The following is a 22,389-nucleotide window of genomic DNA, read 5'->3' as shown; positions in this document are numbered from 1 at the left end:
ACGCATCGCACGCTCTTTTCAGAACTCTACACACTTTTCTCTCGTTACCTGACGCTCACGCATGTTGCCGACTGCCGGCCGACCGAGTAGTTCTGTGTTCGCTCGTTTGCTATTTACCGTGTTCCCAATCTTTCAGTATACAAGTTTCGTTTAATCTTTTTATACTAGCCTTATTTCCTACATTCGCCTCCGCCTCTATACTTCTGAATTAGTTTGAAAAAAAGTTGGAAAGAGCTCATTAAACATGATTTAATAAATCTTGGAGGGTTGCAATTTGTTGTCTTTTAAAACACCATACTCGTTCGTTCGGACTATTTGACTTTAGTCATGATGTATTGTTTTCCAACCTATATTTTTTACTAATTCTTTGCTTTTTTTAGGGGAGAACTCATTGCTTTTGTAAGTTTCTTTTCTATACACTAAGTATTTTTTTGTACTTTTTTTTTTGTTAAATCTTTATGTCGTTTGTCATTTGTCAATTCTCCTGTATTCCATGATCCATTTTTTTCGACATTCAATACTATTGACTTTCCGTTTTACACTCTCGTTACATCTCTTATTTTATTTTTATTTTCTCAACTTTCCTTTCTTCCTTTTTTTCTTTCTTTTGCTCTTTTTTCCTTTTTTATTCACTTCATATTTTTCTTTCTTTTTTTTTACTCTCTTTTCTTGTCTTCATTTTCCGATCTCCATTTTACAGAACACAGAATCCTCTTTTTACTTCAATGCTCCCTTTTTGTGATATTCTCTTTTCCAAAATTCCGTGGTCTATTCAATTTTTTTTTATCATTCTTCCTTTTTTCATCATTCATAAACTATGCTGATTATTTTCTATCCACTTTTTGACATTCCAATTCCTTTTAACTTAAACTTCTATTCTGCCTTTTATTCATTTCTGTTCCTGTTCATTAGCTCTCGTTTTCCGTATCCCCAAAATTTCTAGTTCTGTTTAATTTATTTTTTCATCACACTCTCTTCTCTCATTCTTCATTAACTATGCCCTATTTTTCTTTTATGCGTTTGTCATTCCATTTTTTTTTTCAACATAATTTTATATTCTGCCTTTTGTATATTCCTTCAATTTTCTTTTGCTCATTTTTCGTTAATCTTTTAATCACTCGAAAGTTTCTTTATTCTTGATTTGTTGTCCTGAATTTTCCATTCACACTTTTGATTCATCTTATTGATTGTTTTTTTTCTACATTTTTCATACTCTCTATTCAAATCTTCATTTTTCGAAACTCAATGTTATCAAATTTTTCGTCACTATCTCCTACATCTGCCTTCTTTTTTTTTTTTTGAATTTCCACTTTTGCCTCTCTTTTTGAAAATTTCTTATTCTGTTCTCATCTCTCCTTTTTTTCATCATAAACCCTTTTCATTTGCCTTACTCATATTTTTCTAAACATATGTTTTTTCGGTGCTTTTCGTTCATTTCCTTTTCCGTATGTCTTTGTCCTTTTCCCCTTTGTGTATGCCATTTTCAAATACAATTACATTACAATTACATTACATCATACTTTTTGAAAATAAAAATAAAATTATCTCCATGTTTTCCATTTGTCCCTTCTCCCTTTTTCAGTGATAGTTTTTTTTTCTTACTCTCTTAACACGGTCAAAGTTTTTCATTTGCCACTCTCAATGATTCTCTCAGTGTTAATACTTCCGTTTTTTCATATTTCTTTTCCCATTGTATTTTTTTACAGACTTGATTTTCAACTCACGGATACTGTTGTTTATTTATTTATTTAAAGTTATTTAAACTTTATTTTTCATTCTTGAACCTCTTTCTGTTCTCTGTGTCTCATCTTTCTTTTTTTTTACTTATTTTTTGTCCTCTACTTTTTCAGTCCTTCTTATTTGTCTTCCTCTATTTTCCATACTTTCTTTTCTGATTTCCGTTTTTCGTTCTCCACAAATACAAACTTTTTTTTTTTTCACTTTTATTTTTTCCCTCATTTTATCTCTAGTTTTGTAGTTTCGCATTTTTTTTTTGAAATTTCTGCTATCTTCTTTTTGACTTCCCAAAAAAAATTCTAAATAAAGTATTTTTCATTCTTTTGGTGCTTTCCTCTTATCTGTACACTTTTTTTGTAATTCCATTAAATTATTTTATTTAAAATAAAAAAACTATGTCCATTTTCAATTTGATAATTCTTGTTTTTTTTTGTGATTGATTTTTGTCTATTCCTTTGCAACTTTTTATTTTTCATTTTCGCTACTAATCCAGCTTCTGTTATCAATAGTTTCGTTATCATCCTCTTGTTTCTTACCCTCTATCTTTCCATACTCTTTCCTATTTCCAATGTTTCCTTTTTTTAATTTAGTTTATGGTCCTCCATTTTACCAAGTTATTTTTTATTCGTCATATTTTTTCTATCCTTTTAACCTTTTCATACTTTTAATTCTGTTTTTATTTTCGTTCACTTCTAACTATTTTTTGTTTAAAACAGCGTATTCAGTTTGCAATATCATTTTATGGTACTGCCCCTCTCAGGGGTTTGTACCTCCCCTTTCATGGTACTGCCCCACTCAGGGGTTTGTACTTCTCATTTTATGGTACTGCCCCACTCAGGGGTTTGCACCTCCCTCTCCATGGTACTGCCCCACTCAGGGGTTTGTACTTCTCATTTTATTGTACTGCCGACTCAGGAGTTTGTACTTCTCACTCCATGGTACTGCCCCACTCAGGGGTTTGCACCTTCCTCTCCATGGTACTGCCCCACTCAGGGGTTTGTACTTTTCATTTTATGGTACTGCCCCACTCAGGGGTTTGCACCTCCCTCTCCATGGTACTGCCCCACTCAGGGGTTTGTACTTCTCATTTTATTGTACTGCCCACTCAGGGGTTTGTACTTCTCACTCCATGGTACTGCCCCTCTCAAGGGTTTGCACCTCCCTCTTCATGGTACTGCCCCACTCAGGGGTTTGTACTTCTCATTTTATGGTACTGCCCCACTCAGGGGTTTGTACTTCTTATTTCATGGTACTGCCCCACTCAGGGGTTTGTACCTTTCACTACATGATACTGCCAGGTGCTGCCCCACTCAGGGGTTTGCACTTCCATATTTTTCTCTTATATTTACGCTGCCTTCCACAGAGGTCATCATGCTGCTCCTCTCAGGAGTTTGCATTTAAAAATACCAGTCAGAAAAAAAAATCAACACACTCGTTTCCCATTCAACGCTAGCGTCTCTACCATTTTGTACACAACACTAAATGTATCATCTGAAGAAACACACACGCCACTAATTGCATACGAAACACCTTCAACTTCCGTTCTCTTATCAGACACCTATATCACACATTTCCGTTCAAGGCATTTGAAAAATTAAAACGCAATCGAACCGACCACGCCATTGTCGAGACCGACCGTAGTTACCGTCATTTTTTCATTCGAATTCTAATTTTATTTTTACACGAGAGATCAACGCGATCCATCTCTCATAAAGTTCGTCTATAAACTTATTTCCTACACTGATAACTTTGATAACGTTTTTGTTACGGTGAAATGCAAAGTTATTAAATTGCTACAACAAATTATTAATCTTCCTTATGTCGTTTTTAGAAAATAGAATATCATAGGGCAGTGCGATAATTATTTCCGCTCACCTGTTAACGAGTGTACTTTAGAAGTTTGAAATAAAGAACGATGAAAAAAAATCTAACTGAAATTATAAGAGGTAGTTGTTAACCCAAGAAAGAACTTTTAAACCATAGGTCTGACACCTTAAGAGTATAAACTTTAACTAAGCATAATACTAAAAAATAAAAATTAAATAAACTAAAAATGCATGCAAAGAAAAGTTCAAATAAGGTCCCTCCAAAGTCCATCTCTAGGAGAACTCCCAAACAAAGCACTAGCAAGCAAGGTTAGCAGAGCCGAACTCAAAGCCGCCCGGCGGTTTCCAGCCAAAACAAGACCACCTCTAGCAGCACTACAACTACTATTGTTATCACCACAATTCTCACTATCATCTTCCGGGTTGTTAGCATCATTGTTAGCATCATCTTCATCATCACCACCATCATCAGTAGGGTCAGTAAAACCGAAATCTTCGCAACCTTCCTGGGTTGCAACCACGAGGGAGCTTACATCGGAATCCTGCCGTGTGGTCGCCAACCCCACTGAACGGGGCACCGCAGCACCAATGGCAGCAGCCGCAGCTGCAGCCGCCGCCGCATCCAGCGAGGGCCTCAGCGCCTGCCGCTTGGCCACAATCTCCAGCATCTCGTTCAGAATAGCACCCTCGGCCGCGACGTCTGAAGAATTTTTGTCCAGCTCTAAAAATTTTGAAAAATTCATTAGAATCGCAGGAAGTGTTATAAATTTTGGAAGAATCTTACTACTGCAGGACAGCCGTTTGTTCAGTTCCTCCTTGAGCTGCGCATGACGATGTTCCAGCTGTAGTTCCTGCTGCCGAATCGTTAACTCCTCGTCTCGCACTTTGAGCCGGGTTATGCTACCCATGAGCTCCAGCCACTCCTTCACTAGGCCCTCATCGTTCACGCCCAGGTTTTCGATGTTCTGCTCTAGGCTTTCGCTTTCCCCTCGCAGCTCCTTCTCGATTTCCACACCCCGCGTTTCCAGCTCTTTGATCTTGACCTCGATTTCCTCCTGCTCCCGTTGGATCTCCTGGGCGATCCTCAGTCTGCAAACGGTTAAAAAAATGTTAAAAGCTTCTGAAATTTTAGACAAATTATGAGCACTAAAATTAACGCCTTTAAACTATGAATACAAAGGCTTCAAAGCATTGGTAAGAAACATATTATTTGACTCCTCAACTTCCGAAACAGTCCAAAATACTTTAGTCACTGTAGTGTGTGTACCGAGTTAATTGATCATGGGTGCACGGATCCACCGCAGTTTGTTCTTATCAAGAATACCTGTGCACTTTTAACTTAAACAATTAAGTCCTACCATGTTGACATATTTTAACAAAGAAATTAAAATATTTCCGGATTGCGGTAGTCCTTCAACTAAAACGTTCGGAGATCGTTAACGATTTTACCTTTTCAGTTCGGCTTGACGCGACGCCTTGGACATTGCACGGTACTTCTTCTGTTCGTTCTTTGGCTCGTTTGCGGTACAACTTTCGTCTGAAGAAAAACAATCAATTTTGAATAAGTTGTTCTAAGGTTCATAAATCAAATAAACCAACCATCAGATCGTTGATAGTTGAGCGGCAGTGGAGGTATGGGCGGCGGTTCCAGTTCTTCGGCTTCCTTCCGTCCGATCGGGGTAAATCGATTTCCGTTGGCGGCAGCAGCTCGTGCTGCGGCGGCCGAGTTCGTCGATGAGGATCCGGACGAGGTGGATGCAACGGCTGACACAGATGTGCCGCCGCCTCCTGTTCCTGGACCGGACGTTACTGGACTAGTGGAGGTGCTGCTGGATCGTGGCTTGGCCTGCTTTGGACTACTGGCAGTAGTGGCGGCTTGGTTTGGCAGTTTGGTGTTATTCTTAAGGCAATCTTCCGAGGCACAACGCTCGTACGGAGATCCTTCCTTGGTCTGTTGATTTGTAAATAAGGGAAAATATAAGTATCTTCAAGATCAACTAGGGTTTAACGACTACCAAGTGCAAGTGAGTATAAGTTGTATTGCAAATGAGTGTAAAGTATACTTCCATAAGGACAGTAAGTAGATAATCTTTGATTATTGTAAAGTTAAAAGGTAATTAGGATTTGAAATGTTGGTGAACTATCAACACATGCATAGGGAAAATTTTTAACGATCAATTGAGAAAAACTAATCTGTGTATTAAGTTCCAACTCAAAATAACGTTATTTTGGTAAACAGTTGTTTAAAAAAGAACGGTTTAAAAGGTTCAGATAAAAAAAAAAAGATTACCAACGCAAACAAAAACCATTGATATGCAAAGCATGTTCAAAACAAAAATTTTGAGAAAAAAAAGTCTTACACCAAACCCAATACTCCGCATGTCGAAGCACGACTGGAAGTAGTTAAACAAGAATAAATTAACACATTTAGTCATTATTTTCTAGTATTTTAAACCCAAAAACTATCCTAACTCTCCATTGAATCAGCTCCCTAGATCATTTGGGCTATCAACGATAAAGTTATACAGGGTCCGTTTAGTAACTATTTATTTAGTATTAGCCCTAATCGAATAAGTCGTTAGAGCCTAAACAAGTTTTTCAGGCCTGAAGAAGGTTAGTGAGCCTCGAGAAAGGTCACCAGACAATAAGGAAGGTCGTCAATATCCCCCGAGGAAGGTCACCAACAAAGATGGAGGATGTTCTTCAAAACCTGAAAATGGTTATCTAACCCAAACACCAAGGTCGTCAAACCCTCAGGAAAGTTTTCAAACTTTGAGGATGGTCGTCAAATTCTGAGTACGGCCATCAAACCATGTCCTTCAAAAAGGTCAATGTTGAGAAATATTTGAGCGAGGCTGCCAAACTTTAAAGAGTGTCGTTAAACTGTGCCGGACGTTGTCAACCTTAAGGAAGGTCTTCATACACTGAGAACAGTCATCAAAAACTCAGCAATGTCTTAAAACACTGAGGAAGGTCTTCTAACCCTGCAGGAAAACAAACCCTCAAGTAACGTTATGAAACACTAAGGAAGAAATTCAGGTGGCAGGGAAGGTAGTCAGAGCCTCTAGAAGGTAGTTTGGCATTTTCCTGAGGAAGGTCTTCAGACCCAGAGTAAAATCTTCAAGCCCTGAGAAATGTCGTAAAATCCTGAGTAAGGTCATCAAGCCCTCTCCTCTCCTCATGATTTGATGACATCATGAGTGAGGTCGTCAGGTTCTGGGAAAGTTAGTCGGTTCTTGAAGACGACATCAGACCCTGATAAATGTCATTGGGACCTTAGGAAGGTCTTCATGACATCATGAAGATCGCCTGGCATGAGGAAGGTCGTCAGGTCTTGAATACCCTAAAGAGAGTCATCAGATTATTAGGTAAGTCTTGTGTACCCGAGAAAGATCGCCAGGTTCAAAGTAAATTCACGTCCCTAGAAATATCTTTTAGCATTAAGGAAGGTCTTAAGACTTTGAGGATGAACGTGAGGTCGTCAGTCTCTAAAAAAATTGTCAGGTTCTGAAATAGGTGGTCAGAATCTTAGGAAGGTCATAAGATTTAAAAGAAGGTCGTCCGTCCAAGAAAAAGATCGTCAGGACCTCATAACGGTTATGTGAAGCTCAAAAAGGTCATCAGGACCACAGAAAGATGGCATAGCTTTAAGGAAAGTTGTCAGTTCTTGAAAAAACGTCTTCAGGCTTTCAGGATGGTTTTGAGACAGTAGTAAAAGTCTATAAGCTCTGAAGAAATTCGTGAGGATTTGGGGAAGTCTTCAGGCTCTAAGGAAAGTCGATAGGCTCTCAAAAAATTCGTATGGTTAACCTATGAAGAAATTCCTCATGCCATGATATATGTCATGAGAAAGTCTTCAGTCCTAGCGAAATATTGTTAGGTCATACTAATGGTCGTCATGACCTGAAGAAAATCAACAGTTATTAAAGAAGGTCGTAAACCCCTTCCCGAGGGCTTTACGACCTACTTTAACCACTAGACTCAGTTAAATACAGTCAAGCCCTGAGGAAGATTATCTAGCCTCAGGGATTGTCTTCAGGTCCTAAATAAGGTCGTCTGAACTCTTCGAAAAATAGCGTGATCTAGTTACATTCGTCAGGCCTTAGAAAAGTCGTTAGCTCAGTTACTCATTAAAATCTGGACCTTGCGTACACATAACCAGACTCACCTTGGACTTATCTTTGAGTTTCGGCGATATCTTGAAGCGCAAAAAGCCGCCACCACCTCCTGACGACGAGGACGAACTGTAACTGGTAGGCACCGTCGAAGATGGTCCACCGGTAGTCGACGAACTACTACCTGCGGGACAACTATTTGGCGAAGACCCTGACACCGCAAGGTGCAAATTTTCACCACTTCCAATAGAACCGGCACTCTTGCGTGCATCCTTGGTGGGCGAACAGTCCTTGCTGCTACTGGAATCCTTCTTCTTGGGGTGGAAAAACTCTGAAACCTTCTCGATGATGCTCTTGCGCCGCTCTCGATCCTTACACTTGGATCGGGTTCGCAGCCGCATTTCACCCGACGAGGTCCCGTTAGGCGAAATCTGTTAGTTGAAAAAAAACTTTTGGAAAAGATTCAACGAAAAAAAAACAAGTGGAAATACTCACAACCGGACTCTGCACCAAATTGGGATCGGAAACGTAGTCCTGAAGACGGCTTCCCACCATCAGTGGACCACAACTGGAGGGGTCAACCGGGGTGCTCGCGAAATCCGGATCGTTGCTCAGGTTCTTCAGAATCGAAACATCGTTGACGCTCTTGGAGGTCATCAGTTTTGATCGTTCCTTGAATTTGGTGTCGTCGGATTTGTTGAGTGGTAGCTGCCCATGGGTTTGATGATGGTGATCAGCTTGATCGTTCAGTTCCCTTAGGTTGATGTGGAACTTTTTCCGTAGCAGTTGAATACGATCCTCGGGTGATAGACCTAGATCTTGGTTGGATTTTAGACGAGCTCGGGCCCGTGCTTCTTCTCGGAGTTGCTCGGTCATGGTGAGGGTTTCTTCTGGAGGTTTCCTAACCGAATTTCCAGTTCTAGGGGTTTGAACGATGTTTTCTTTGTTAGGGAAACTCATGACTGGTGCAGCAGGTGTTGCAAAGGCACTGCGCGAGTTGTAGACTTTCGGAGTTTCCCGAGTCTCAGACGAACTCAGCAATCGGTTACGCCGCTCGGGAGCAATCGGTTGATACGAAGAATATGACTCGGCAGGGCAGTTGCTGAAAGATTGTTGTTGCGTATGATTACTTGGGGGTAAAGGAGGCTGTCCCAGGGCGTTGTTGCGATTTCTACTTCGGTTCAGCCGCTTTTCGGCGTTCAATTGCTTCTTGCTCTGCAGCTTGTCCATGACTAGATCGTGAATAATATCTTTCTGCTTCACCCGCTCCTTCGTAATTTCTTCGATCTTCTTCTCGACACTTTTTGGCACTTCGATGGAACTTTGTTCGGTATATATGCTGGCAATTTTCCGCGCTGGATCCGATCCCGTTGGGGTGAGTTCTTCGTAAGGTTTATCCCCGTTGAAGACAGCATCGGGACCGATCTCATCTTTAGAAGATTTTCGTTTGGTCTTCTTCACTTCCAACGAATCTCGGGCGTTGCTGATCTGAGTAATCTTCTGCTGCAACCGCTTGACGTATTCGTCGTACCCCAGATCTTCGAGGTTATTCTTCAACGAATCTTTCCTAACATCTTTTCGCTCCAGACTACTTCGTTTACCATTGGAACTGGACTCATTCGTTGCAGAAATTTTCCTCGACGGACTACCTTCAACATGCTTAGACCCTAAAGAACTCACGCTACCTCGTCCACTGCTTCCACTACCAGCTGTAGCACAAGCAGCTGTTCCCGCGACGATCGTTGGCGCTTCACTTTCTTCGGTCGTTGTCGTTTCGCCAGCACCTTGTGACGAAGTCAGCACCAGCAAACTATCCTCCTCCATGTCGTTCAAACTATCCGGCTGCTGACTCTGTTCCAACCCTAATAGAGACTTATTTTGAGCTGCCAACGCACTAAACGTAATCTTGGTCGGTGGATCCTCGTTCATCGGGGTCTTTGAATCGTCCTGTGAGCAATTGTTCAACAGGTACGAACCCTGCTCGATGTAATCCACTCCGGCTACTTGCTTATTGATAGCCTCCACCAATTTCGGTTTGAACGATGGCTGAGCACTGAAATTCTGTTTCCCCACTAGGTAATGCGTTCGGTTATCCGATTGCGTCGGATCAACAAACTCTACATACCCTCGACTCTTCAACATTGTCCTATTGGTCGTGCTGTAGCTTTCGATGCAACTCTCTTCCTCCGAACCAGTATCCATGAACTCGATGTCTTCGATCGCCAGGTTTTTAATGATTCCGTCTTCAGTTGATGGTTGCCGTTTTGGCGGTAGCACCGGGGGTGGTTCTACCGATTTGACCTGAACCTGAGAGAGACCTTTCTTTTGCTGCAGTCTTCCATGCTTAGGTTTATTCCTGCGAATCGTTCCCTTATTGTTGGTATTGAGGGCGAATTCAATGTCCACGAAGTTTTCGGACACGGCATCGTCCGCGGCCCAATCGGAGAGTTCCGTTTCCGTGAGGTTTTGGGTGGTAAGTTCCGTTTCCGAATCTGATCCTTCGGCCTTGGCTAGCTGCGGTAAATGCTGGGATGGGGCCATCGGTGTCTTTTCGGCGTCGGTATCCGGAGATTTCTGTCGACTGGCGAAGGTTAGATGACGTGGTTTCTGGGGCATTTGTTTCGTTTCGGTTTGGTCTAGCACCAGAGGGAGGTTTTTAAGGGTGTCTAGCTTGTTTTCATTACGGGTGTCGAACTTCAGATCCGGTTTTGGTTGAGTAGGACTAGAAGATTTCTGCGCGGTTTGAACTACAGCCGGTTTTGGTGGAATCGTATTAGTTTCGATTTCGAGAACTGGAAGAGGGATTGATGGCTCTTGAGGACTTTCGACCGGCTTTGGAGGAGTAGGAGTCCGTTCTCTTTCAAACTCCTCCACATCGGCCACGATTTCAGACGGTGCAGCCACTATCGTATTGATGCTGTCCAGGTTCATCTCCTGTTGGGAGAGTTCGGCAGCTATTTGCGTATCCGGAGGCAGTTGCTCCAAGAGTTTCAAATCTTCCGGATCTCCGATGTACTTTCCATCGATGATCATCAAACTGTCTATCTGCATCAACTCACCTGCTGTGTCACGAATCTCAACACGTGGTACAAAACGTTCATCGTTTTGTGTTTCCGGACTCGTTGTCGAGTCTAAAATATAATGAGGAATATCCTCAACACTGGAAGTAGTACTCGTTGTTGACTCCGTCATGCTATCGGAATCAAGCTCCTCCTCTTCTTCGTCCTTATTCCAGGGGACCTCCGGCACCTGAATAGAGGTTTCATGAGCAGGACTTCTTGTTCGTTCTTCATCCTCTTCTACGTCCGGCAAGGTTGGTACCTCAACCTTATTTTCGTTAGAATCTATTTTGATATTGCTTATAATATCCGGAACATTGTCCTTAAGCTCCCCATTCGCGTGGGTAGCAGCAGACGCAGTTCCTTTTGCCGAAGGCGGAGTCATGCTGAAGTTCAGGGTAGTCTCCACCAACGATCTATCACAGTTGGGTGAATCTGAAGTCAGATCAATAACCATGTGCTTAAGGTTGGCATTTTTCGCCAACGTTCGATCACTTATCGGGGAATCGGCTGTCAAATCGATAAGCATATGCTTCAGATTGGAAATATTCTTAATTTCCACGATTTTATCGCCAGTCCCCCCTTCCTCTTTTTTCAACTCCACATCTTCCTTCCGATCCTTTTCCGGTGTTATCAAATCGATCGACTCCTTTATTTTTTCATTATTGTTCGGTCGATCATCCTTCATCGCTTCCTCTTCCTTTTTCATTTCGTTCAACTTGTTCTCAATTAAGGTCGAGTTAACCGTTTCTACATACCTCTTCTGTCCTACAACTGAACCGCTAATCTTTCCGTCGTAGACATTCTCCTTCTCGTCATTCTTTCCAGCCTGTATGCTCTCCTTCTTAGCCAACGGTGAAGTTCCCGTTCCCGGAGCCGCCGTCTTTTGCAGGAACGTTTGCATCGTCGGACTTATCTCCGGTGCCGGATGCAGCAGCTTTTGACATTCGGTAATGTTCGAATGGAAGCTCTTGAACTTGGAATCCAATGCCGACGCCGATCCACTCTTGAGCACTCCCCCACCCATAGTAGATTCCCCTAGCAAGTACTTCTTCTTCAGCTCCAAACTTTTCTTCGAAGCGATGCCCTCGGTGCTAGCCGTCTTACTGAGGGTGTAATCTCCGGTCCTCGGAATGGCCAACGGCGCCGGGCGGATTTGGCTCAGCTTTATGCTCGGGTCCACCTCCACCAGCGGTTTGAACTCCAGATGGATGTCCCGTTTGCTGTAGGGATCGTTACTAGTACGGTTGCTGGACGCCGCTTTGGAGCTGCCACTTTCCGCGAACTGCCGGCGATGCAACGGACGGACGCCATTGTCGATTGTCATCTGCTTAACCTGTGAAGTAAGAAAATAAAGGTTGGTTGTAATCATTTTTTTTTTCAATTGATGGTTAGACTGAGACATAGAAATAGTCCTTCGAACCGGATTATTTATACAAGTAAACTAAACCTGAAGTCAAAGAGGAGTAGTCCTAAAAACTTGTCAAGCAAAGAAAGCAAAATACCTGAGGATGGTCTTCTAGGAAAGGTCTTCAAACCCTAAAAAAGGTCGTCAAACCTAACCCTGGGAAAAGTCTGTAAACATTGTGGAAGGTGGGTTTTCAAATCCTGAGGAATGTTTTGGAAGGCTTTCAAACCGAGAGGTAGATTATCAAACCCAGAGGAAGGCCTTCAAACCCTGAGAAAGATCGTCAAACTCTGAGGGAGTCTTCAATATCTAAGGAAAGTCATCAAACACAAACCCTGTAGAAGGTCGTCAAACTCGAACCATTAAAAAGGTCATTGAAGCACGAGACAAATCACCAACACTAGAGAACGTTACCAAATACTGAGAAAAATTTTCAAACTCCGAGAAAGGGCTCAACTTTGTACAAAAATCTCAACCTTTAAGAAAAGTCATCAAATTTTAAGAAATGTCTTCAAACCCTGTGGAAGTTCGACGAGTTCGAGGAAGTTTTTCAAAATCTTTGGAAGGTCGGTTAATCTTTAGGGAAGTCGTCAAACCTTGTAGAAAGTTGTCCAACCCTAAGGAAGGTGGCCAAACTCCAGGGAAGGTCTTCAAACCCTAAGAAAGATCTCAATGAAACCCTGTGAAAAGTCTTCAAATCCAGACGAAGGACAATTGATCCTGTGGAAGGTAATCAAACCGTGAAGAAGGATTAACACTGTGAAGAAAGTTTTCAAATCAAAGAAGGTCATCAAATCTTGAAGAACGCTTTTCAACTATTTTGAAGGTCAGTCAAGCCTAACGAAATAAGGGCTTTACAACTTGAACTTTCAACCCAGTCGAGTTTCAAACTCTGCTGTAAATCGGCAAAAGCTTAGGAAGTTCGTCGACTTCTGAGGAGGTTGATAGCTCTAACCTTTGAAAGATCAATCAACTATGTTGAAGATCGTAAAACCCTAATGTCAAGGATGGTCATCAAACATTGACAATGGGATTTGAACCCTTAAAAAGGTCGTCGAAATCAAACCCTCCATAGTCTTCAAACCCCACTAAAGGTCGTAAAACTCAAACCCTCTGGAAGATCATTCTACACTGAAAACAGGCTTCAATCCTTAATAAAAGTAGTCAAACCCCAACACTGTGAAAGGTCGTCAAACTCTTTTGGGACTCGTCTAACTAAACGGCCCTGAGGATGGTCTTAAAACCCTAAGAAAGGTCGTCAAACTGAAACCCTAAAACTAACCACCGATTTGGCGACTATTGTGGGTAAGTTTCTACTAATGTAAATTTCACACTCTAAGCTAAATTCAGTTATATTTCATTAATTTTTAACCTCTATATTCAAAAATTTCTAAGTCTCCCTTTTTTTTCAAATACACAGTCTTTCCCGGAAAATGATGCCTTCATTAACCTACACAAGAATGTACCCACCTGTACTCTAGCCGGTCGGCGCAGGTGCGTATCGTCGATGAGGATCTGCGGCGGCAGCCGGTGGCTCGGCTCGTGGTCGAACTCCGAATCGGTCGAGATTTCGGTGGCCGAGTTGACCTCATCCGACATCGAGTCCGAATCCGAGGCACCCTGGAAATGGACACAATTGGGGCAAGTGTTTTAATTTCGATGTTTTGACAGTTGGGAGTGTATTAACAACATAAAATCATATAAACAATTTTGTTTAAGCAAGAATCGGTTAAAGTTAGGAGCTGTTTTTTTTAGGGTTAATTGGATTAGGGGCAGATCAGCTTATAGTCGAGTTATGCGTAACGTCACACACACTGAGAGAAAAACAACAATCAAAATTGGAAATCGAGTAACGTAAAGCCTTCGGGTACGATTTAATCGAAGGAAGACTATTCCTAGAGCTTTCGGAAGAATTTATGGTTGAAAATTAGATGAAATCGAGTGATGCGATGTTTTCTGAACATAAACGTGCTCAAATGATTTAATTTTTTGAAAATTGTTACTATAAACAACACTGACGGCAGTTGGCAGTTAATGAGCTGGAACGATCCAAGTCTGTGAACATCCTGAGGCAGACTCGCACAGCGGAAGAACAAAGCTTCGTGATTAGATCTCTCGGATTAGGTAATTTTAATTGCTTGTTGTCAGAGGAAAAAACGCAATTTCACACATCAATTCATTACACCTGCTGATTACCTCGAGAATGCGTCTGACTCTTTTTGCAACCTTGTGCGTGTGCGCTTATATTGATTCCTTCATTCCAGCTTAAATCGTACCCAAAACAAATCCGCAGGATGTTAATTTAGAATTGGCGTTTGAGTGTGTGCGTTCGATGTTTTTACTTTGCTATGAGTTTTTGCGAGAGTTGATGAGTTTTGGTTTTTGTCTATATCTTAAAAAGAGTAGGTAGTAAGTTTCCAAGACTGCGAATCAAAAGTGACAATTTTGACCAGTGTGTTGATCCAGAAACAGTAATTTTGCTTGCTGCCGAACGAGATAGTAACTGTTTGTCTGTCTTGCTGTCTAAGAGATGGCGCAATTGTCTCTGGGATTGCCAGATTCACCCCCTCGATGGCGATACGATCGGCTACCAGAACCGGTAGCGGACGGAGAAGGAACATCATGGCGAGTGTAATGGGTCATGCGCGATGGCTGAGTAATGGCTTTGGCAGTTATACGACTCATAGCGGCCGAACCAGTCGTTCCGTACGACGAAACCGGATGATGATAGGACGAAGACGATGTGAGGGCTGATGAACTAGTATGGGGTATGCGATGGGAGGCTGAAGTTGTGACCGGGAGATCATCGTCACTGTCGTTTTCGAGCATCTCCCGGATGTACGGATTGGGATCATTCTTGCTAACTTGGGACCGAATGTACCGATTAGCCTTCTCATGCAGACGATGACTCTTGTTCACAATACTGCTGTTATCTGCCGCAACGCGACGACTGTACTGTGTCTTGGTAATGTCTCTAGTTGGAGCATCATAAGACCGCGTTGAAACTGAACTGTACGGGACGTGCGTTGTAGTCTTGGACCTTGGTAGAGTGTGAGAAACCGGTAGATCGTCCATGCGACTCGGTTCCGGATAGTATTTTCCCCCAACGCGAGATATCGGTACATCTTCGTAGGTAGCAAACCGCTGAGGTCGAGAAGCAGCCATTTCCTGGTCATAGTAGGGTTGCACTCGAGGTGGTTCCTGCCCAGAAACTCGTTTAGGTCTCATGGATGGACCCACAGGATAATCATCCGATTCGTAATTTCGCTGTGATCTGGCAACACTGACCGGGACATCTTGTTCATAGTAGTTTGGACGTTGAACTTCATGGGCAGCTGCTCGGTTCTGTCGCGCTCCATTGCTCACAGGAACCTCCATTTCATAGTCGTATGGATCCTGAGGATGCTCAGGCTCATGGTGATGACCACGCTGAACCCTCGGAATATAATCATCGGGATCGTACGACTTTGGCAAATCCGGGCTAGGAACTCTAAAGTCATTCGCACCCCGACGATTGATCCTGGGAACGTATTCCTCCGGATCATACTCTTTTGGAATCGTAACGACAGCTTTGTTAGAAATTTTCCTTTTTGGTTTCCTCTCGATGCTCAGTTCCTCAATCTTCCGCTCCAAGTCTCTGATACTCTCCTTCTTGTGTGACACTTCAGTTAACTGTGGAACACCTCTATCCAAAATTGCTTCCCACTTGGAGAAGTCTGTCGTTCTTGGAATCGGGGACTCCCGATCGATGTCCACCTTCGTTGCTTCAACGTCCAACTTCGAAGTATCAACAACAGCCGACCGTTTCCTAAACTTCTGGGTTCGATTGAGTTCCCGGAAACTGGGCACATCCTCACCTTCTTCTTCGACGTTCAAGTTACGCAACACCGGACTAACCAAATTTCTCGAAGCCATGGAAGGCCGCTCAACATCAAATCCGTACTCCCGCAATTCATCCAAAGACTTCTTCTGCTGCCTAGCTGAAATCCTGCTCTCCCTCACCGTATCCATCCGATCGTACGACTTGGACCGCCGCATCAAATGCGTCTTCTCCGGCACAACGTAGAACGTATCGATGACCTTGTCGTTCTGCTTCACAAAGACCTGTTCGATCGAAACGTTCTCGATGCTGTTCGATCGACGAGCTCGACGTGGATCGATACAGATCGAATTGTCGAAGGCCTTCAGCGGTCTACGGACCGGCGATAGACTACGGTCGATCGGTTTTGGACGACGGATCGGGCGCTGCGGTTGAAGTCCTTCTTGGGGTGCTTCCTTCTCCATTTCGTGCAGTATTTCTTTGTACACGGTAAAATCTGACTTTGGTTTCACGTCTTGCCTAGGCGGTGGTTCATAGAAGGTGGTAGTCGGTAGGTCTGCACCGACCAAACCCGAAGAAATGTCTTTCAAGATGTGAGCATAGTCGCTGGTCATTCCGCACGTTGAAGGCTGAGGTTGAACCGTGGACTTGTCTTCCTCGGTGTGTAGAGTGTAAACTTGAATTTCTTGCGGTACTTGGTTGATGATTTGTTTGAGCTTCTCGGTGTGATCTAGAATTTTGATTGGAGCCGGTTGTTCGATCGGTTGCTTCTTGGTCATGTTAATCAAATCGGGAAGTGATTCGCTCAAAGGTTGTTCCTGTTTATCAATCTTTTCCGATTTGGTCAGTTTGACTAGTGAATCCATGATACTAGTCTGCGGTTCAGTGAGAACTGTGAACATGGCTTCCGTTTTGGGATCTTTCTTGATTTCTGATTTGGGGTCTTTCTTGACTTCTGTTTTGGGTTCATTTTTCTTTTCTATAGCAGATTTGTTCTTAGGTTGATCTTTGTCTGTCATAAACTTCTCTGTTAGCTCCTTCGATGTTCGTTTGAACTCTGTTTCCGAGAGAGATTTGTTTTGAACGTTAGCGACTGCTGAAGTTGATTCTGGTTTGCTTTTAACGGGAGATGTCTTCTTTGGACTTGGAACCTTGGCTGTTGAAGATTTCTGTACATTGTTGGTCACCTTATTCGGCGATGTAAGGCTTGTCTTTGGTGTAGCATTGATATTAGCAACTTCATCGTCCGAGGAGAGCAAATCATCCAAGTTGACTATTTCTGTGGTCACATCCGAACCCTCGAAGAGATCATCAAACGTAAGCTCCTCAGCTTTGGGTGCAGGTTTCGACTCCCTGCTAAGGATACTTCGCTGGTCGATGAGGTCTTTGTCTTTCTCTTTCAAGGATTTAGCCAACTTCTTCTGGGGAGACTTCCGTTCTGGAGGAACAGGACGCTCGAGTGTTTCTGATTGAGACGAATTTTTAACCGAAGGCTGTATTTTGAAAGAGTTTTTACGGTCCAGGTTCGTTTGGTCCGACAAAACTTTCTTAGGCGGTGAATGAGCATTCTGTTTGGCGTACTTCTCCTTAATCGAAACCGATCGTTCTAAATTTATTTGCATTAAATTAGGCTCTTCGACCTTGGGACTTTCTGATTCCTGTGCCGGTACTTTACTAACCACTTGTGTCTTGTTTTCAGGTTCCAACACAGCTTTCAGCGAAGAACCCTCCGGTGCAGCAATAGTATTAGCTCGTTGAAGCTTGTTGAACATCTTTTGGAACGAGGACTTCTTCCTCTGCACCGGAACCGGTATATCGTCCATCAAGCTGTCCAAATCGAAACCGGGCATAATCTCATGGGCCAATTCGGCAATTGTATCCTTGAGTACTGGTGGAATTCCTTCCTCACTTTCGACCTCTTCAGGACGTTGCGGTTTCCGAAGCATAGCACTACGGAACTCAGACAGCGTTCGAGGAACCTCAACCGGTTGACTATCGACAACTTCGGGTACCACTGGAGGTTCTTCGACTTCAACGATTTCGGTAAAGTGCGTCTCCTCCTTTTTCTGCTCTCGGAAGATTGCTTCGTGTTTGACGCGTAGCCGCTGGAAGCAGATGTCGTCGGTCGATAGCGATCGCTCCCGACTGCGTTCGGTGCTACGCGAAGGGCGTGAAGGTTCAAGTGGCTTTTGTGCTTCATTAAGCTGAGTTGAAACTGGATTTTTTTCGCATTTATCAGCGATTGACTCGTTTGTTGTATCAACTGCAACAGAGAGGTTTTCTTGTTTCGAGTTGATGGGTGATGTTCTTGTAGGAATCGCCGTTTGTAGTGTTTCCTGTTTTGAGTTGGGCGAAGTTCTTGCAGGAATCGTCTGAGTAATGTCTTGTTTCGATGTTTTGGGTGAAGTTCTTGCCGAAATCTCCGATTTGACAGTTTCCTGTTTTGAGGTAATAGTGGAAGTTCTTCCAGTAATTGCCTTATTGTGTTCAATAGGTTTAACTTCAGTCAGTTCCTTACGAATTGAAGTAGTAGTAGATTGAGTTCCTGTTTGAGTATGTGTTTTCTGAGTAAAGAAAGGTTCGTGATCTTTGATAGCTTTACGTCCAGCATAAGGAGACTGAGATTGTTTGTGATCAACTGTAGTACGAGAAACCGATGAAACTTGTTTGGAAACAGGCTTATCTTCAGCGGAAACGATCGTAGTAATGGTGTCTACGCTCGGTTCCTCATTGATTATCTGCTGATATATATCCGGATAAAGCTTAGAGAACTCGGCAGCTGAAATTTGGTGGGCCGATTTCCTGCTTTCAGTGGGAGTCGGAGCAGTTCCGGTGGATTTAGATTTGGTTGATGGGACTTCCACGGAAGTCGAACGTTGAGCAGCGGTTGCTTGTAAAGGAACCGATTGAGAAGCTTTTCGTTGGACGATTGGCGTAGCAGGAGCCGAAACCTTCGAAGGAACCGTGGCTTGAATGCCATTGACATTCGTTTGAACTTCTTGTTGCTGAACCTTGCGCTCCAAAAGTGGTGTAGCGATTTTACTAGGTTCTGGAGCGTTTTGAACTTTCGACAGAGAAGTAGAACTAGCAGAAATGGAGGATCCGTTTACGATTGGTAGAGTCGCAGGTTTGAGAGGTACTGGAGTCGCAATCGATGAGGGTCGTTGAGTCGCCAGATTCTTTCGATTCATCTCCGGAGTTGATGGAAGCGACTGCGAAGATTCAGCTTTGACTGCACTCAACCTGTCAACCGGAACTTTTCGTTCCAAAACAGGTGTTCCGACGCTCGTGATCTTGTTAGGTTCTGAAGAGTTCTGAACCTTTGCTGAAGTAGTAGTGTTTGATCCGTTTACAATTGGTTGGGTAGCTTTGACAGTAATTGGCGTAACTATCGAAGATGGCTTTTGTTGAGTTAGGCTCTTTCGAGTCATTTCCGGAGTTGAGGGAAGGGACATCGATGCAGTCTTGACAGCATCTAACCTATCTACCTGAGATTTAGGACTGACCGGCTGTTGAGGCTTACGTTCCAATACTGGTGTTTGAACAATTGGTTTCGAAACCTGTTGGATTTCTGTAGTCTTAATAGGTTCAAGAATGTTTTGAGCCTTAAGTTGAGTAGTGGAGACTGAAGATCCGTTAACGTTATGTTGAGTAACTTTTGTCGGTATCGGTTCTACTGTCGAAGCCAAACGCTGCTGCAGCAAATTCTTCCGATTCATCTCTGGACTCGATGGTATTGTAACCATGGATTCAGCTTTGATTGCACCCAATCTATCTACCGGGGCTTTTCCGAGAATATTCGGTTTCTTTTCGAAAGTTGGTTTAACGGAATTTCCTATACGTTCCAGATTGCTAGTTGACTTAGAAAGATCTGTAGTGAGCTTTTTAACAGTTGATATAGCAGTTTGCTTTTCGAGTTCAGTGGTTTGTTGGGTCGCTTTTCGTACCGATATTGGCGTTTGAGGTGGACTATGCTTCTTCGACGTCGATGATACATTCTTTATTTCTACCGGCAGTATCGACTGCTCCATGGTCCTCTCTTTGATTGATGGTTTCGTTTGGCTGCTAGAAGCTTTCCCTTCTTGGGGCAGGGCTCCACCAGTCGGTTTCCTCGTCGTCGCTGTATTGGTTGGGTTCGTCTGGGTCTTCGTCTGCTGGGAGTTCTGAAATGGCTGATTCTTGTTGATTGGTTGTTCCGTGTCACGAAACAACTGTTCAAAGGTTTCGTCTACTTTACCTAGTTCTGGATCCATCGATTGGACAGGTTCTAACATATTGAGACTAGTAGACGAGGCAGATCGGGTGTCCAGTTTGGACAAGCTGGCCAGGTAAATCTCCTCTAGGGTTTCTTGCATGTGAACTGGGACCTCAATTTTAAAAGCCGGCCGTTTGATGGTCATTTTAGGGGCCGCAGGTTTAGACTTTCGAGTCGCGGGGGGTGAGTGTTTGGGAGAACCTTTGGGGGACTTTTTCGGGGGCGATTTTTTCTTTGCAAGCTTGGGACTAACGCGCTTGGGGAGACCGACTATTTCTTCGAAGTTTTCCACGAATGAGTCGTCTACTTCGCCGAGTAGATCTTCGAAAAGTTGTTCGTCTAGGTTTGGGGAACGACGGCGTGGAGGAGATTTGGGTTTGGGTGGAGATTTAGGAGCCGAAATTGTTTTTTGAGCTGGTATTTTTGAAACTTGATTGGTCTCTTTGAGGATTGATTCGAAGATCTGTTCTTCCAAATCGGGGGATCGACGCTTTGGAGGAGTTTTGGGTTTTGAACGTTTCGCACTTTTAGGGGATTCTTTCAACAAACTTTCGAACAATTGTTCATCGGAATCTGCGGGAGAAGGTTGGTTCGACTTCTTCGGAGGAGATCCACCCTTTTTCTTTGGTTCCAATTTGGGAGAGGATAGATTGGGTCTCGCGACAGGTTGAGTAGCAAGGATGTTTTTGACTGGTATCACAGCTGACGGAACGGCGATTTCTGTTTTAGATTTCTTGATCGGTTGGAAGGCTAGAATGTTCTTTTTCGGGGGTAAGGGAGCCACCGGTGGTTTTGGTGAACCCACTGGACTAGGTTTTCTGATTGGACTTGGAGATTCGACGCTGTTCTTACGAGAAATTGACGGAGAAAGTACCGAGGAAGGTGTCGAAGGGCCGGACTTGTTCACACCGGGACCGAAGTACTTCAGCAGATCGACCTCGCTGTTCTTTTTGCGACCTAACATAGGAGAACTCTCTACGCTGGACACCGAAGAAGGAGTGGCGCCGCCTGCCTTGACTGGACTAGTAGGAGCAGGGGCATTGGGGAAGTACTTTGACAAATTGACCCCTTGGAGCGCTGATACGTCTTTGTTGGGGAGTTGCTTGGGTTTAGTCTCCGTCGTTGGCTTAGCGCCGGTGAAGAACTTGGACACATCTTTTTCACTTTTAACTCCAACGATTCGCGGTCCATCGACAGCGGACATTATCGATTGCATGTTGCTTTTGAAGTTTTTCGCTTCGATTTTCTTCATCTTTTTGTCCAAAGCAGCTTGATCGTTTTTGATTCTTTCGAGGAAATCGTCAGTTTCTTCGCGTATTTCAGTCGACGCAGGGCGGCTTCGGCGAGTTAGGGAACGTGGAGTACTGCGACCGCTGCTGTGATCACGGAGTTCTTCTTCAGATAGATCACGACTTCCGGTGGATGGAGTTGGTGATGAGGAGGTTTTGTGGTGTTTCTTATGCTTCCGAAGTGATGGAGTTGGTGAACCGGGGACGACTACTTCGGGTGGTTTGTTTTTGCGTAATGAAGGCGTAGGGGATGGTGGTATGTCTGGGTGTTGTTTGAGCTTGCGAATGGAGGGGGTCGGTGATGGTGGAGGTTTCGGCGATGAGGTAGACAGTTTGCGAACCGAGGGTGAAGGCGAAGGCGGTATTGGGGGCAAAGTTGGCTGACAGAGAGGTGAATCTTGAGCTTGAGTCGGAGTTTTGGGTGCTGCCTGTTTGTCTGACTTGATCAGAGTGCTGAGACTGTTCATGAGACCACCAAAGAATGATGTTTTGGGTTTTGGGACTTCCGGGACTGGTGCAAAGGGATCAACGCTAGGTGCCGGCGATGGTGAAGGCGAAGGGGAGTGGAGCCACTGTTCGCGGATACTGAGCTTTTGGAGCATTCTTTCTTTCAGTGCCTTATCTTCGGCAGATTCGGTCGGTGGTTGATTTGTCGGTGGATTAGCTACAGTAGGCACGCTGCTGGCTAAAATGGGGTTTGCGCTGGGGGTGCTACTAGTACTGAGCTGATTAAACGATACACTAGGAACTACTGGTGGTTGTTGTTGCCGATGGGCAACCTGCGTGAATTTGGTCATTTATTTTTTAGGTTTGGTTGATTTATTTGTTTTTATAAAGGTGAAAATAAAAGATTGACAAAAGAAAGAAAAAGGATATAGAT

At 43.6% G+C, this 22,389-nt stretch overlaps 1 protein-coding gene across 8 annotated transcripts in view; it reads right to left on the bottom strand.

Annotated features, from left to right (window-relative positions):
* Positions 1-22,389, bottom strand: part of LOC129747424 (F-actin-monooxygenase Mical) — a 181,898-nt gene that overhangs the window by 3,688 nt on the left and 155,821 nt on the right. For 7 of the 8 annotated variants that reach the window (XM_055741648.1, XM_055741698.1, XM_055741665.1 and 4 more), the window contains one exon: positions 14,344-22,288. In XM_055741648.1, the coding sequence (XP_055597623.1) occupies positions 14,669-22,288 (7,620 nt within the window). In that variant the 3' untranslated portion in view covers positions 14,344-14,668. Of the gene's footprint in view, positions 1-3,972; positions 4,285-4,347; positions 4,653-5,012; positions 5,101-5,162; positions 5,515-5,923; positions 5,957-7,731; positions 8,110-8,173; positions 12,074-13,615; positions 13,766-14,343; positions 22,289-22,389 lie in introns of those variants that run through there. The other variant, XM_055741706.1, reaches the window with a different exon arrangement.

This window comes from Uranotaenia lowii, chromosome 1 (genome assembly GCF_029784155.1).
Source record: "Uranotaenia lowii strain MFRU-FL chromosome 1, ASM2978415v1, whole genome shotgun sequence".
Lineage (NCBI taxonomy): Eukaryota > Metazoa > Arthropoda > Insecta > Diptera > Culicidae > Uranotaenia > Uranotaenia lowii.
The sequence above is the reverse complement of the archived record's forward strand: the minus strand, read 5'-3'. Positions and strand labels throughout refer to the sequence as shown.